Below are 17,038 nucleotides of genomic sequence, written 5' to 3' on the forward strand. Positions count from 1 at the left end.
CCCGCCTGATGTCACCGCCGAGCAGTCAGCCCAGAGGCGGCCGGGTGCGAGCAGACCCTCCTCGGCGCAGGCTGGGCCGGGCCGGGCGCCGCCGCCCGCCGCCCGCCCCCCGCCCGCGGGGCGCCCCCCGCCCGCGCCCCCGGCCGGCCCCCGCGCGCCTGACGCGCACCATTAAACTTGGAGCCGGCCGCCGCGGCCCCTGTGTCGGCCGCCTCCCCTGGCAGCCGGCGGGCGGGCGGCTCGGTGCGCGCAGGAGACGCGCCGCGGGGCCGCGGGGCCGCGCCGCCGGGGAGATGCGCCCTCGCCGGGAGGGCGCCGCGGGGAAGCCGAGCGCGGGCCACGCCGAGGCGCGGGGCAGCTGAGCCGCGCGGCCGCAGCCCTTCCAGCCCGCTCACCCAGGCTATGGAGCGCCGACTCTAAAATGAATCCCGATCTGGACGCCGGCCACAACACATCCGCACCTGCCCGCTGGGGAGAGTTGGAGAATGCCAACTTCACTGGCCCCAACCAGACCGCGAGCAACTCCACACTGCCCCAGCTGGACATCACCAGGGCCATCTCCGTGGGCCTGGTGCTGGGCGCCTTCATCCTCTTCGCCATCGTGGGCAACATCGTCGTCATCCTGTCGGTGGCCTGCAACCGTCACCTGCGGACGCCCACCAACTACTTCATCGTCAACCTGGCCATCGCCGACCTGCTGCTGAGCTTCACCGTGCTGCCCTTCTCGGCGGCCCTGGAGGTGCTCGGCTACTGGGTGCTGGGACGGATCTTCTGTGACATCTGGGCCGCCGTGGACGTCCTGTGCTGCACGGCCTCCATCCTGAGCCTGTGCGCCATCTCCATCGACCGCTACATCGGGGTGCGCTACTCGCTGCAGTACCCGACGCTGGTCACCCGCAGGAAGGCCATCCTGGCGCTCCTCGGCGTCTGGGTCTTGTCTACGGTCATCTCCATCGGGCCTCTCCTTGGGTGGAAGGAGCCCGCGCCCAACGATGACAAGGAATGCGGGGTCACCGAGGAACCCTTCTACGCCCTCTTCTCTTCCCTGGGCTCCTTCTACATCCCGCTGGCGGTCATTCTGGTCATGTACTGTCGCGTGTACATCGTTGCCAAGAGGACCACCAAGAACCTGGAAGCCGGAGTCATGAAAGAGATGTCCAACTCCAAGGAGCTGACTCTGAGGATCCACTCCAAGAACTTCCACGAGGACACCCTCAGCAGTACCAAGGCCAAGGGCCACAACCCCAGGAGTTCCATAGCCGTCAAACTTTTTAAGTTCTCCAGGGAGAAGAAAGCAGCCAAGACCTTGGGCATTGTGGTCGGTATGTTCATCTTGTGCTGGCTACCCTTCTTCATCGCTCTACCACTTGGTAAGTTGGGGACTGCTGGAGGGGAACCGGGTGTTTTCAGATCTTGGGTTCACCGATGAGCTTACCGAAAAGTTTTGTGGGTGTGGGTGTGTGTGGGTGTGGGTGTGTGGGGGGGTTGTTTTTTATGCAGTCTCTGTGTGTTTGGAGATTGAAGAATACTGTTTGTTCTGCAAAGGCTTTGCAGATTGGGCAGCTGGCTAAGAACCGACTCAGGTGTTAGGGGAACACAGTAAGTAAGGTGCTAGTCACTCGAAATAGAACCACAGGAGGAAAATCTGGTATGTAGCATGACTCATTCAACAGCGTCAGTTTAATAATTAAAAAGGACACTGGACTTGAACATCACACCAGTGTTATCTCAGTAGTAATGATGTGCCGGCTAAGGCAGCGTCACTAATGCAGCATACAAAATAGTTTGTAGTTACCGCAGACGCGGCATTTGGGAAGCAGGCAGGCAGCTCGTGTACGCAGAGAGGCAGTTTTCATTCAGCATTTCCAGGGCTCTTGCAGAGACCCACGTTCCCCCGTGAGCTTTGCAGAGGCTGCATTCTCCCCTCCTCCCTTCACTGCCTGCTCTCACCTCAATGCACTTCCCTTCACTATGAGTTAATAAGAACATTTTAACACCCGCACTGCCCCAATCAGCCTTTGAGTTATCCAAAGCTTGAGATTTGAAAGAGAAGGAGGACAGCCAGAGGGCCACATGTTTTCAGTTTTTACCCAAAAATGTTCCTAACTCTGGTGACTCATGGAATACCCAGGTTTAAAGTACAGCGGCCCCTCACCTTAGGCTGCCGGACACCAAACCCTGCTGGGATGAAACGGAGTTCTTCCTCTCCTATACAAATATGTCCATCTTCTTTTGTTTAGTGGTCTTACTAAGTTACTCAAAAAGCTTCCTGATTTTTCCTAAGAAGACAAGGTCTGGTTCGGAGGTAAACCTACAGGAGGGCACTGTGACATGCTGTCCACAAGGCTTGGGAAACACTTGTCCCTTCTCTAAGGCACGGATCTGCTTTGGTTTCCTCTCCCATCCCTGGGGGACACTCCAGAAAATGAATGGAGGGAGGTGATCATTGCAAAGTCATGTGCCATGATATCAGAAGAGGTAACGGCTGCTACATGCCATGCACCGTATATGCCTGTGATCACACCCGGGGCTCCATTAGCACTGAACATAACCAAATCCCTCAAATAACTAAAATTCTGGAGACACACTGCTTTCACAAGAAAAAGGGCAAATGGAAAGAAAGCAAATTGACATCACGAGTTTCCATTTTAAAAAGATAAAGGGAAAAAAAGGTGTTTAACCTACTCTCCGTGTTGTCATTTCTAAGGCAGGCTTGCAAGTTAAGTTAATGCCTTTGGGAAATATTTTTAGTATGTTACGTGGAAAGCATTTGAAGCTGTACCCCACCCCCAGGAGTGGTCACATCTCACTGCAGAGAAGCTTTCTTTTTTTTTTTTTCCAAAGTCTTGGGGTCCTCTTGCAGGCTTGTTGGGTTAAAGTGGGTAAGAGTTCACACTGGTTTGGGCTATGTAAAGATCATGGTTGTACATGGAAGCGATTTGGTCATATACTAGCTATAGACCTTGGGCAAATGACTGATGGTCTGTGAGCCTCAGTTTCTCCATCTGCAAAATAGGGCTAATTATTATTTGCTCCATGGGGTTTGCACTAATGCATGGAAAGGACTTAATGCAGTGTCTGGTGCACAGCAAAAGCTTAATGAAAGTTAGCTTTGTACTACAAACCAAATCCCAACCGCCCCTCAGCTATAATTGTGTTTCTCCTTCTCTACTCAGTTGCCAATCCCACACCGCTATTAAAGGCTCAGAAGAGAATTGAGTCTTTCTCCTTTCTTCCTTCTGCCTCTGCCCTCCAGCCTGCAGAGGCTATGACCAGAGCATCCTCAGGAAGGAGAAGGCCACAGCAGGATGCAGGGAATGGATCAAAGGTGCAAGCTTTCACTTTAGGGGGCAATGGAAACAGGTCCAAATAGGCGCAGAGGCTGCCTGCATGCTGAAAGGGAAAGAGCACTGCCCTGGGGGCCAAGCGCAATGGAGTCTTCCTGTGAGGTTTGCCATCAGTCAGCTCTGTTACCCTAGGTTTGTTGCTTAACCTCTCTGGACTTCAGATCTCACTTCCAGGGAAAAAGAGAGTTGGACTTAATCAAGGGCTCTCAGATTTTAATAAAGATCAGAGTCATCTGTAGAACTTGATAAACATTCACCGTCTTAGACATAATCCACAGACAATCTGATTCAGTAAATCGGATGGGTCCCAGGAATCCTCATGTTTAACCAGCACACCAGGTGATTCTGAAGAAGTGGTCCACAAATCAAGGCTTTGAGAATCACTAGCCAGAGGACCTCTCAGCAACCTTCAGGCTCCAGCCTCCTGGACACCAAGGTTTTAAATGCTGCAAAGCTTAACCCTTCCCCAGGCACGTGGTGGTATAGGTTGATGTGGTTTCTCTGTGGGTCCTGCTCTTCAAACTCAGTTTCTCTCTCAGTTTCTTCTCACCCATGCTAGCTCCTCCACTTTTCTTCCCTTTCTGTTCATGACTTTCTGAGACTTTAACCCCCTGACGTCTCAGGTCCCTGGCCTCCGTGGCATGCTCTCAGAATTTGTTTCTCCTCTCCTTGCCATGAAACCTTTCTGAACACCCCTGACACTGCCTCCTGGAGATCTCTTGATGTGCTATCCCTAAGCTACTCTACCACCTCTTCTCCCTTGGCTTCCCAAGTCTTGACAGGTACAAAATATGGACTTCAGGCCTTGGGTTTGAGATGGACTCTGAACAACAGAGAAGGTGCTTAATTAACATGTTCTTAATAACTTAGGGAAAGTATCGCAGCAAAAGGGAGATATGGGTTTCTACTTCCCCTGAGTTCAAATAACACCCAAACAAAAGGAGCATGATGTAGAACAATAACTCTTTGGAATCTGAACAAGGTTGCAAATTCAAAATTTTCCATGAAATGCTTCTCACTCACAAGGAGAGAAAGCGGATCTAGGGGGAGCTGGTCATTGGCAAGCAGAGAAGTGCAGGTAGGAGTACCTTCAAATTAGTGACAGACTTCCAGGTGCCTGGATGGCATGTGATTTCCATAGCTGTGTTTGTCTTCTCTGTGGGAGAGAAGGGTTGGGATCCCTCCTGGGAAGGAGAGAAAATATCCGTGCCCTCTATGGGGTACTGGTCAGGGGGCCCCAATTGTTTTCCTTCCTCCCTTATTTTTATTTTTGGGAGCAGGGTTGGGTTGCATGCAGGGCTGGGCTTCTCATCTCCTGTGGTGCTCTCCCCACCTGTAACACCCTCCCTACCTCCTCCCCACCCTTCCCCTGTGGCCTCAGACCAAGTTGGGCCAGGGACCAACTCTCACTTACTCAGGAGCAGGGATGGACTCCACCAAACAAGGACCTCTTTATGCGGCCCCTGGAACTGGGCCATGGAGGGACAGGAAATAATTGGAATATAATACAGCAGCATTTCTACTCAATGGGCCATGTGCAAGATGTCCAAGGAATCTTCAGCTGCCAGGCCCAAGAATGAAGCCTAGCTCCCACCCACCTGGGGAAGACCTGGGCTGGTCAGGGTCTCAAGGAGCAGCTGGGCTACTAAGGGATGTACACTGCATTGTGGGGATAGATTGGCGGGTGGGGGGTGTGGGGGCAGGAAGTGCTGGGCAGCCAACTGGTAGCTGAGTTTAGTGCGTTGTTTAGAAAACACTGGAACCTTGCCTTGCTCCAAATCTTTCTTCCGTCTTTTAAAATGCTGAAAGGCACCAGGAAGCCATTATTGAACTAACTGCTTTCCCCTCCAAATAAATGAAGGTCAATTTCAAAGAAACAGTTGTGTTCTCATAGTGCTGGGACCAAATAGGAATCCCTCTCTCCGTTGATTTGTTTCTCTGCTCCTCTCATTCAAATCGAGGCTGATGAGGCTGACGAATTCCTGCCTCCCACAAGAGCACAAGGGAGGGCAAGGGTCTCAGAGATGACTCAGGACAGGGCCACCGCCACAAATATACACACTAACCCTTTGGCTCTGAGGTTTCAAAACACAGGAATTTGAGTCTCTCACAAAGCAATTGGTTTGAATGAGGGAGAAATTTTTAGACACAGGGAATCCTTCCTGGAAAAGGAAATCCTTCTGAAGGAAAATACGTTCAACCATTTATGAAATCATTAACAAAGACTTCCTAACACACCTACTAAGTGCTATGTGGCCTCCTCCTGCAGGATGTTTACAGACTCATGAGATCATATTTTTATGAAGCATGTACTATGTGCCAGACATTCTTCTAGGCTCTCCACAGACATTCTCTCATTAATCCTCACAGCTACCCTGACAGGAGAGAGTAATTGCTCCCTCTCTAACGATGAATATGCAGGAGCTCAGAGAGGTTGGTCTTCTTGTCCCAGGTCGCACAGCAAGTAAGTGATAGAGCCAAGGGTTGAATCCCAGTCTGTCAGGACAGGCACAGACCTATTCCACTGCAGCTGGGAGATGTCTGGCCTTCTTGGTCCCTAGTCCCAATCTGCTCCCATGGCAAATATGCTCCAAAACTCCAGAGCCACCGTATCGAAAGCTGGGTATTGCGCTTCTCTTACAAGACCCTGCCTTTCTTCCACTCTCTGCTCATCCCTGCAAAAAGACTCACCCAGAATATGTCAGCAAAGTCATCTACATTCTAGCTCAGGGCTAGATTTGCTCCACACCTCCAGCACTGCATAGGATGTGGGTCTCCCAGTGCTTGGCCTTTCATCACCCCAGCCAGAGGAAACAGTGAGACCTTGCCCTTCATCTAAGAATCTAGCTCTACATCTTTAATCATTCGTTCATTCATTCATTCATTCATTGAATAAGTATATATTTATTGGATGCCTACTGGGTCCAGGTGTTATGCTAGAGATACAATGGTGAGCAAAACATCTATGCTCCATGTCCTCATAGAATTTAGTTCTAGTGGGAAACAGATCATTGGAAAAACACATGCACACAATTAAACATGAACACAAATTGTAACAGGCAACCTGAAAGTAAAGGGGTGAGATGCTATTAGAAGTAAATAACAAAGGCAGCCTGTGTGGCTCAGCAGTTTAGTGCCACCTTCAGCCCAGGGCCTGATCCTGGAGACCCGGGATTGACTCCCACATCAGGCTCCCTGCATGGAGCCTGCTTCTCCCTCTGCCTGTGTCTCTGCCTCTCTCTGTGTCTCTCATGAATAACTAAATAAAATCTTAAAAAAAAAAGTAAATAACAAGAGTCAGCATATCACAGGGGTCCCTGAGTGACATGGTGTGGAGGGGCTAACTCAGTGAGTGAAGGCGGCAGGTAGAAGAAGAGGGTCCAAGCAGAAGGAAAGGCATGCCCAAGAGTCCTGAGGCAGAAGCTGGTGGGGAAGTAGCAAGCCTGGACAATATGGGGAGCCAGGGGCAAGTCAGGGCTGCAGGTGTGGGAAGAGGCCAGGCCAGACAAGGATTTTAGGCCACTTCTAGGACTTAGGATTTTATCTTAAGCTACACTGGCCACGACCAAAGCATTTGAAACAGACAAGAGATACCATCTGAATTATATCTTGAAAAGATGAATCAGGCCTCACTATATGGAACACATGCCAAAGGCACGGCAGTTAGATGTCCACCATCCCAGTGAGAGCTGATGATAACTTAGACTCAGCTGGGGGCAGTGAAGGTGGAGAGAAATGGACAGATACAAGGACTTGGAATTAGTTGGTACTATGATTTAGGAGGGTTGGTGAGAACAAGAAATGTGTCTGGAATAACTCTGAAGTTTCTGAGCAATGCAGGTATCATTTATTGAAATGCCAGCAAGACACAGCCAAGAGGATTCCTCCTGGGACCTTCCTCAGACCCTATTCATCAGGGTTCATAGGACAGCATGCTAGGAGTGACCTGCCAGACATTCTTCCGAGTAGATAAAATGTCCCAACTCAAAAGCTTGGAGCCGTGACCAATTACTGACCAGCTATTCATCAGACACATCTAGCTCTTCCCAAAAGCATAGATTCTTGGGCTCCATCACAGACCAGCTGTTTCAGAATTTCTCATGAGGAGTGGAGAACTGCCATTTTTAACAAGTTCCCAGGTGATTCCAATGCAGCCAGAATAGCGCCAGTCCTCCCCATGCCTGGGAAACCCTGGAATGAACACCCCATGGGGAGCCAAGAGAACTTGCTGATGCTTCCCCAGTGAGGCCAGAAGTACTTCCAATCCTGCCTAGTCCCTTGGGTTAGTCCACATGGAGAAAGGCAGAAGGCTGGCAGGAAGGAAGGTGAATTCTTTAAACTAGAGCTTCCCTGGAGAAGAGAAGAGCAGAAGAATAGAAGCAGCTCTTCAATGTACTGGGTACACTGCTCAACACTGAATGTGATGTATTGCTCATAATTCTCACAAACCCCCTCTGGAGAGCAAGTATCATCATCCCTGTGTTTAAAGGTGAGGGAACAAGAGCTCAGAGAGGTTTGGTAACTTGCCCAAGGCCACACAGCTAGTAAGTGGTCAAGTCTATCAGACTCCACATTTGACACTCAATAAGCATTTGTTATATTATTCTTGTCATTACTGCAGTACTTTCTGAACATTTGTCTGGGGTCTGGTGCCCATGGATGTAACATTTTCACTGGCTCATGACAAAATGAGAAAAAAATTAGAAAAATTCTGTGTTTTTCCAAATGTATTCAATATAAATGACTGTCCTTTTATTCTAAAGATTATGTCCTTTCTATTTTGGGACACTGAAATAGCATTTCTTTGATGGAATGATGGTAATAAGTAGTGATGATAGTCATGTGTGTACGTGTGTGTTAAATGTCCTACTTGGCAAAATAACAAGTTGGTAGCCCTATGCCTATCCACACCAAAAATGTTTTGAAATTTTACTGTGAGTCTCATAAAGTCCTGGAATCGTAGAAGATACCAGGTAGTTAGATGCAATACATGTTTGTGGAAGAAAGCAAGACAAAAAAGGAGGGAAGGAGGGCAGAAGGGAGGGAGGGGATGGATAATGAGTTAGCCTCCCTTTTGTAGTGACATTCAAAGGACTGGGGCAGAAGGGCAGGAGGGGGAGGGACAATATGTGAAGGATACGACAGGATGGGGGGCCATTTGCGGAGGTACCGAATCCTGCTGGGGCAAAACAGGCCACAGAAATGCCAACGGGTGTGTGTGTAGCTGCAGTGCCATCACAGATGGGCCCGTTCGGATCTCTAATGCAGGAAATGCCTTTACCTGAGTGTGTGCGTGGCTCATAAAAATAACTGATGGCCGCTGGGCCACACTGGGAAATTGCTTTCTCCGATATCTGCAAGATGTTTCCGCAGTCACTGTGCTCCCAGACCACATCTGATAATAATAATACTAATAGATCCCATTTATTAGGTCTTGCTATGTTCTGCACCCACTGTGCTACACAGGGCTGAGGGGTGCTTCTCTGCGTTCTCTCATGAACTCCTCTCTCCAAAGGTTTACGAAGCAGGCACTGTTACTGTCCTCATTTTACAAATAAGGAAACTGAAGCTCAGAGAGGTTGAGTGATTTGCCTCAGGCCACTCAACTGATTAGGGATAGAACCTAGATTCACATGTAGGCAATCAGATAATACTAAAGGGTCATCACTGGGGGTACCCAAAGTGTGGAGCTCTGAGCTTCCATTTTTGAAACCCAAAAAAAGGAGTTGGGGGAAACCAGAGTTTATTCAGAGAGGAGGAAAGGAAGGGCAAGTGACTGCCTATCATTTGGCAACTGAGAGGCATCATGTCCTGGTGAGAACATAAATATAAAAATGATTAGGTCTTTCCTCTAGCAAGATAACTCAAAATTTACCTCTTATTATGGATACTTAGACATTTTGCAACCTTATGATTGGTAATTTCGCATACTTTTTTAAGGATTTTTATAAAATTTGAGGGCGCCTAGGTTGCTCACTGGTTAAGTGTCTGACTCTTGATTTTGGCTCAGGTCATGATCTTGGGGTCAAGAGATCAAGCACTACATCAAGCTCCACACTCAGCATGGAATCTGCTTATCCCTCTCCCTATGATCCTCCCACTGCTCTCTCTCTCTCTCTCTTGCTCGTTCTCTCTCTCAAATAAATAAAATTTGTATTAAAAGATTTTTATCAAATTTGGGAAAATACAGAACTTGGAAGACTTTTGCACAGTTTAGTTTAGTTTCTGTCTAGATATATTTCAGACCATGATTCACCTCTGCTACCCACATACGTGTGGTTGTAGCACCATAGGACTTATCATATCATGACTCAGCCTCCGACCCCTCTTGATGCTACGACCTCTTGATGCTACGAGTCAAGGTGAGTCAGCATCATGAACAAGAGAGTATTTCGAGAAGCTATCTTTCCACCTTACAAGTTACTGACTAGTGATGACCAAGCTATATAGAATGAAAAGTCTGCAAATTATATATATATATATATATATATATATATATATATATATATATATATATAGTAGAACTCAAATGAAATACATCTCGACTCTTAATAGCTCCCAAAAAATGCTTGTGGCCCCTATCCTAACACCGATGTGAGGGGAAATATGACAGAAGTCAAAGTGGAAACAGACAGTGGCCCTAATCAATTGCACTTAATAGATCTTACTTTTGAAAACTTTATAAAATCATACAACTATGAGGAAAATTCCTGAGGGTCCCTCCCAAGACCTTGGAGTTCTCATAAAGAGAGGAACCCTGGCTTAGTTGGAACCCTGAGTGGCTTAGTTGGATAAGTGACCAACTCTTGATTTTGACTCAGGTCATCATCTCAGTGTCGGGGGATGGAGCCCCACATGGGGCTCTGTGCTCAGCAGAGAGTCTGCCTCTCTCTCTCTCTCTTTCTCTTTTTTTCTCTCCTTTTCTCTCTGCCCCCCCCCAAAATAAATAAATCTTAAAAAGAGAGAGAGAAAAGAACACCAAGGCTAGGCAGAGGCCCTTCATTCACACCCCAGCACTGCAGGGATGCTCTCCCTAGCAACCTGGTAACTAACTGATCACTTACCTCTCTCCTGTACAAACTGTGAATGTCTTGTAAGCAGTGACTTCATCTTTCCTGTCTGCCTAACATGAGTGTTCACAAAAGCTAAGCAAATGAGTAAATGAGCAGCAGTGTGGGTTTAGCAGGAGAATTAGGAGTGTACTATAATTCAGAATTAGTTGTGGTTTCCCGAATACACCTTGCATGTTCTTTCCCAGTGCATTTGCTCAGACTGTTTCCTCTTTACTAGAAATGTTCTACCTGTACCCTCTGAATATCCCAATCCTGCCTATGTGTAAAACCCCGGTTCTGTGGACACCTCTCTCATGGAAGTTTCCTTGGTTCCCATGCCTTTCCTGGCAGTGACCCCCCCCCCCCGCCTCCTGGGTTTCTGATGCTGGCTACATCTGTCTATGGGGACCAGGACGATGTGCACATTGTTGGCAGCGCTATCAGGCTCAGACCTCTGGAGGACAGGGTCCAGGTTTGACTCATCTCATCCTCCATGCCTAAAGACATGTACCTAGTAGATTCTCGGTAAAAAATATCAATTGCAGCTATGACTCATACAGTGCATTCCAGACTTTATCTACCACTTTCCCATCAGATAGGTATTAGGGTATTACCCATTTTATAAATAAAGAAATGGGCTTAGAGGCATTAAATGACTTATCTCATTCCCAGAAATGATCACAAGCACATTGAAAGGAGACTATCATGAATGCTTCTTGTAAAACCAATGCCAATATGGGCCTGGTCATAGGGCCAATGAAGAAAGATGGGATATGTAAAGACCTGAGGGGACACAGGCATGAGCTTGCAAATTGGACAGCATCTTCATTCTTTATTAGAAGGTTATTATTCCACCCACCTTAGAGGGAGACTTTGTCCAGTACCAATTGACCCCATTTCCACTCACCTTACTGGCCCCTGTCAAGTGCCTCTCATCTCTTGGAAGGATATGGCCAAACGTGGTCCCCAAAGAAGAAGGGGAGGAGACAATTCTGGTGACTTTATGGCAGGGCCAGATTAAGACCTTTAGTGAGGCCCAAGGTAATGAGAAGTGAATGCTGCTCCCACCTCCAACTATAATTTTAAATTAAAATACATACATGCACACACACGCATGCCCAAAATAAATGTTAGGTCCACAACATTCTGATTAATTCATGAAAACTATTTGATTTCTTTAATATCAAACTACTTCCCAAAAATGTGGAGATGTCACAGGTTTGCTAATGCACTAAAGATCACTGGGTCTGATTGTTGGGTAATACAGTATTGCTTTATAATGAAGTGACCAGATGTCCCAGCCTCCATTATTATGTTACCAACACATGATCATGATCATGATCATGATAACCCCCTCTTATTCTCAGAGTGAATTTATCACTCAAAATTTGAGTGCTAAACATACCTCCCTACCTGAAACCTTAGAGTAAGAGCATTTACAGAGAAGCATATAACAGTGCCTCAGGTCACTGAGCACCTGAAGTGGGGAGAAAAGAGAATCTGGTACCCACAGCCTCAACCATCTGAAGAATGATGAATCATGAGAATGAAGTGAAGAGCAATTTCAAGGGGAAAGATGCAACTTCATTTGTCTATTTTTTGTGGGAAAGAGGAGTTACTAAAAACGTTTATTTGAAATTTTTAGATCTTCATTTAGCTGACTTACCCTGGTTACACAAGTGATAAAGGTGGGGTCTGAAACCATGGCTGGCTGGCCTTAGATACTTAGTAAATGAAGGAATGGATCCATCTCACCCAAGTGGTGTGATCTAAAGGACACATGTCTCCAGAATGCAGAATAAAGAGAAGGGTTAGGCCGAAATGATACGATCTGGGGAGGAGAAGGGAGAGTAAGCTGTGTCTAAAGGACTCCAAAGGCTGGAATATCTGTGGGCCATCTTCACTCCATCCATCACCCCCATGGATGGCATGACAGAGCATGGCATGACAGCATGAGTCAGCCCAGGGTATAGTCCTCACTGGCAGGCCTGTGTTCCTAGGACTCTGTCAAGATTACATCTAACCACACCCACCACCAGCAGCACATCTGAGCCCCGTTTGAACACTCAAGCATCCCTCTGGTGTGAGCACACAAACTGTGCTATAAGTTTGCATCAAAGAGCAGTTCAGGCCAAAAAGTTCAGAACAGAATGTTCTAGCACACACGAGGGACCATTCCTCACAGAGCCCCATTTAACTTTTTCCAGGGGTATCTGCTCACAGCATCTTGCTCCCCTAAAGCTGGGATGCATTTGGGGCTCTGGCTTCACGATTTTTTAAATTCTTTTTTAAGATAGAGCTTCTTGCCAGGCTGACGTGCACTGCTCAGAGGCTGAGCTCAGCACCCTGGCTGTGCCCCAGAAGAAGGTTAAAATGGGACCAAGGGCAAGCCGGGCTTACTGTCATTCGCCGGCACGGGCCCCAGGGCTCACACCACCAGCACAGCCGGGCAGAGGTCCAGGGAGGCAGCTGGTGGGGGGAAGGAAGGTCCACCAACTGGAACAACAACAACGAAATTACATCTCCAATTTATATATTCAGGCCATAAATCGCCCCCTGGCATCAAAAGAATGTGGTAGGGCCCCTCTCCCTGCTTGTAGGTACACCCTCACAGCATCCCTTTGTGACTTCTTGTCTCCAACCCTTCAGAAGGTATCTTAACACAAGGGCCCCTGGACCTTCTTGCTCCCTGGGCCCCTTCAGCAATCTGGTGAAGCCCCTTCTCACCAACAATACATAAAATAAGAGACAGGATTGCAAAGAAAACCAATTATGTTGAAATAGTTATTCTGATGTTGAAAAAAAAAACAAATTTATGATTGAGTAAAGAATGTTCTTCTTTATTAACATATTAAATAAACAAGATCTAGCAGCAAGTCAAATAAATAACTACTATAATTTTGAAGTAGTGACAAGTGCAAATATTTCAAGATTTTGAAGTAGTGACAAGTGCAAATATTTCAAGATATCTGCAACAAATGTAATGTGATATCATAAATCTGATTTCTATTGGTGACAAATCCTGCTAGTAATTCTACTATGGTTTGCTGCCCACATTCCTGCCAAAGGAAATGCTAACTTTCAGCCAAAAGGTTAGTTTAAAAATTTTTTAAGTGATTTTTCCCATCCAAGTTCACAGATCCCATCCCGCAGCCCCAGAATAAGAGCCCTGCCACACAACATTGTAAAGATGTACTTCAGGATGTGAAGTTCTCTAATACATTTTTCTTTCAAATGGTGCAATCTTAGGACACAGGGAACTTGGACTATGTCATCATGCTTTGTAACTATTTTTCATAATAGTTGTAGCAACTTTTTATCATCTAACTTTTTTATTTGAAAATAATGCATACATTTTTAAATCAGAAAGAAGAAAAAAAAAGCAATGAATAAAATTCTTCTGCCCTCAGGAGACCCAGGTCTGCCTATATTGTGCACCCTCAGTCTTTTTCCCAGAAGCAACACTATTATCCCAGATTGTGTATGCTTCCAGAAATATTCTATTTATTTGTAAGCATACATATACATAAGTGTATGTCCATATACTTGAATGTATATGTGTATGGAATCTGTGTTTCTACCCTGTTTACCTTTACTAATGGTATCATTTTGCGAAAGCTATCAGATAATGAAGGCTATGTTTTACACTCAACAAGGTGTCTTGGACACAATTCTATGTCAATGTATAGTTACTGCTTTCCTTTTCATGACTATATAGAAATCCATTTTATGGAGCATCCTATTGTACTTACCAGTTTCCCCATTGAGTGACATTTAGGTTGTTTTTGCCCTTTTACTGCTACAAACACTAGTGCAATGAATATTTTTGCATACATGTCTGTGTGCACATATGCAGCATAAATTTCTAGAAATGAATCACTGGAGCAAGGAATGTTCAGTATTTAGGTTTAGCCTGATTATGTTCAATTTTATGTAAATAAGAAATTTAAAATATAGTAAAATAAAGGTATCATTAAAACAAATAAGTTAGGGGCCACTGAGTGGCTCAGTCGGTTAAGTGTTTACTCTCTTCATTTCAGCTGAGGTCATGATCTCTGGGTGGTGAGATCAAGCCCCTCGTCTGGCTCCACCCTTAGCGAGAAGTCGGCTTCTCTCCTTCTCTCTCTCCTTCTGTCCCTCACCCCACTCACGCTCTCTTTCTCTCTCTTTCTAAAATAAACAAATAAATTTTTTTAAAAAAATAACCGTAATAGGTTAGATCTATGTCTACCAATCTATTATTTAGGAGGGTGGCTCAGGATACTTAGTTTAAAAAAGTAACTCATAGAGTAACATGTAATACCATTTTCCAAAGCCATTAATTCAATCACCGGCAGGGTTAGAATGAAGGGAAAAAGAGTTGATTATTAACTTTTTTATATACTTCTGTATTATTTCACGTTACCATGAGCACATATTCTGCTTGTGATTAAGAAATGTGATAGAATATAAATTGAGTTTCGATAGAGTTATGATGGGGCTCTTCATTTTTTATGATTTTAAAAGAATAATACCAATGGCCAAAAAGAAAAAATTGCACTTTGTGATTTTTAATATAATTTCACTTTGCTTACATTTTATATATTTTTCTTGATAAACATATACATGTATGTGTGTGTATATGTATATATACTGTTATGTGATCACCAGCTCTAGAACACTTGAAAATTACTTTGTCCCCTCTCTGTTGGATACAGCCCTGCCCACTGCCCCAGTTGTCAAGTTGTTTGTTGATTTTTGGTTTTGTATATGTTTTCCAAAATGGGAAGAATATTGTCACTTTTGGTAGCAAAAAATAATTTGCTACAGTGAGAAATAAAAAAGAAAGGAAAAGTCACCTATAATCCTCTATATAATCATGTTTTAATATTTTTTCCTATGGAACTTTCCAGAATTTCCTATATGAGTGTGTGTGTGTAAACAAATTCCATCACCTAGTGCTTTTATCACTAAGCATCAAGCGTTGACTTCTTTCCATTTTAATAAATCTGAATCTTTTCATTTTCTTATTTATTTTTCACATTTTTAATGCTGCATTGCTTTCCATAATGGAAGGTGCCCTAATGTATTTAACCAATCCACTTATGACAACCCATTTAGGTAAGGAGGTGAGATACACGAGGTATCACATTCACAAAGTGTAGAATGAGAAGTATGTCCCTCTCACTTCACTGGCCCCCAGCCATCTGCTTCCTCTCCCTGGAGGCAGTTGTTGTCAATTTCCTGCATAGACACTCAGGGATATTCTATGCATATAAAAATATAATTAATATGTTCTTTTTAATGGAAATCACATACTAAAAAACACTTTTTGGCACTTCAGTTTTTTTTTTCACTACATGATTACCTTGGAGATCTTCCCACTTCAGTATAAATACAGCAATGTCCTTTTTTAATAGCTGCATAGTATTCCATGGTGCTTTTTTTTTTCTAGTAGGCCTCTATGGAAGGATATTTAAGTTGTTTCAAAATTTTTGTTATCAAAAAAAAATTTTGTTATCACAAGCAACACTATAGTAAGTATTCTTGTACTCAATTCATTATTTTCTACATCATCTATAAGACAAAAATCCTGGAAGTGGACTATTCTGAGTAAATTTTTACATTTTTATAAATATTGCCAAATCATCCTCCATAGGGATTGTACCAATTTGCATTTCCATAACTGATATTTGAGAGTGTCCACACATTCGCCAAGCATTCTGATCTTTGCCACCTTGACAGGGGAAATGAGTCTAAGCATCTTTCTGTATGTTTAGAATAATCCATCCTCTCTTGATGTACCTTTATTTTGAGTTTTCAGCTGTGACAAATATTCTTCTATACACATTTTTCCTTTAGGATCTTTTTGTACCTGCCTTTTAGGTTTTCCTTAGGATAAAGTCCACTTTGAATGGCTAGATCAAAAGGTAGATTCAGGTGAAAGGCATCAGACATACATCATCACCATACACCTTCCTGTAGGAAGGGATAGCAATTTCCACTCCCACTAAGTGTGTTTCAGCATAGCTGAGGAAACTACTTTTTATACTGATATTGCCACTGGAGAAATTTCAGGCATCTGCATGACAAGTCAGCTTCCCCTCAGAGGGGATAAGATGGCTTGAAAGGTTCAAATCCTTCCAACTAATTTGGTGTCAGCTTCCCAAATTCAGGGCTAGCAAGCTGCCCTCTTGGAATGCAACACCCCATCCATCAGGGGAGCCAGAGCAGGCAGCGGCTTTGGAATGTGTGTTATTTTACCCAGGATGTAAGAACAAAAAGCAGTCACCCACGGTGTGTAAACGGATTTGATCTTTTGCAAGGCTGCCAGGCCCACCACTGTCCGCATCAGTGGTTCAAGGCTCCAGGGCTCCTGATGTAAATCTATAACAATATAAAACAAAATGCTGCCCCCCACCCTCCAGGAAAACACTTGAGTTTGAGGCATTTGGAGGATGAGTTAACAAGAAAGGATTCCTCTGGGCATCCAAACTTGCCCCACCCCACCATGGGGGCCTGTTGCAGATCCAGGGAATGCAGTGGATGGTCTATATTTAGATGAGAGCATGGTAAATGCATCACATTTTACTTGCAAAATTCAAATTGGCTCTGGAAGATGCCAGCCTCATGAACTGAAAATTGAATTGAGCACTGCTC

At 45.1% G+C, this 17,038-nt stretch overlaps 1 protein-coding gene across 1 annotated transcript in view; it reads left to right on the forward strand.

Moving 5' to 3' along the window:
• Window positions 1–291: 291 nt before the first annotated feature.
• ADRA1B (adrenoceptor alpha 1B) overlaps window positions 292–17,038 on the forward strand; it is a 48,828-nt gene continuing 32,081 nt past the window's right edge. Inside the window, exon 1 of the mRNA XM_055325867.1 lies at window positions 292–1,370. Coding sequence (XP_055181842.1) covers window positions 422–1,370 — 949 coding nt within the window. The 5' untranslated portion in view covers window positions 292–421. The remainder of the gene's footprint in view (window positions 1,371–17,038) is intronic.

The sequence above is a fragment of the Nyctereutes procyonoides genome, unplaced genomic scaffold (genome assembly GCF_905146905.1).
Source record: "Nyctereutes procyonoides isolate TBG_1078 unplaced genomic scaffold, NYPRO_anot_genome, whole genome shotgun sequence".
Lineage (NCBI taxonomy): Eukaryota > Metazoa > Chordata > Mammalia > Carnivora > Canidae > Nyctereutes > Nyctereutes procyonoides.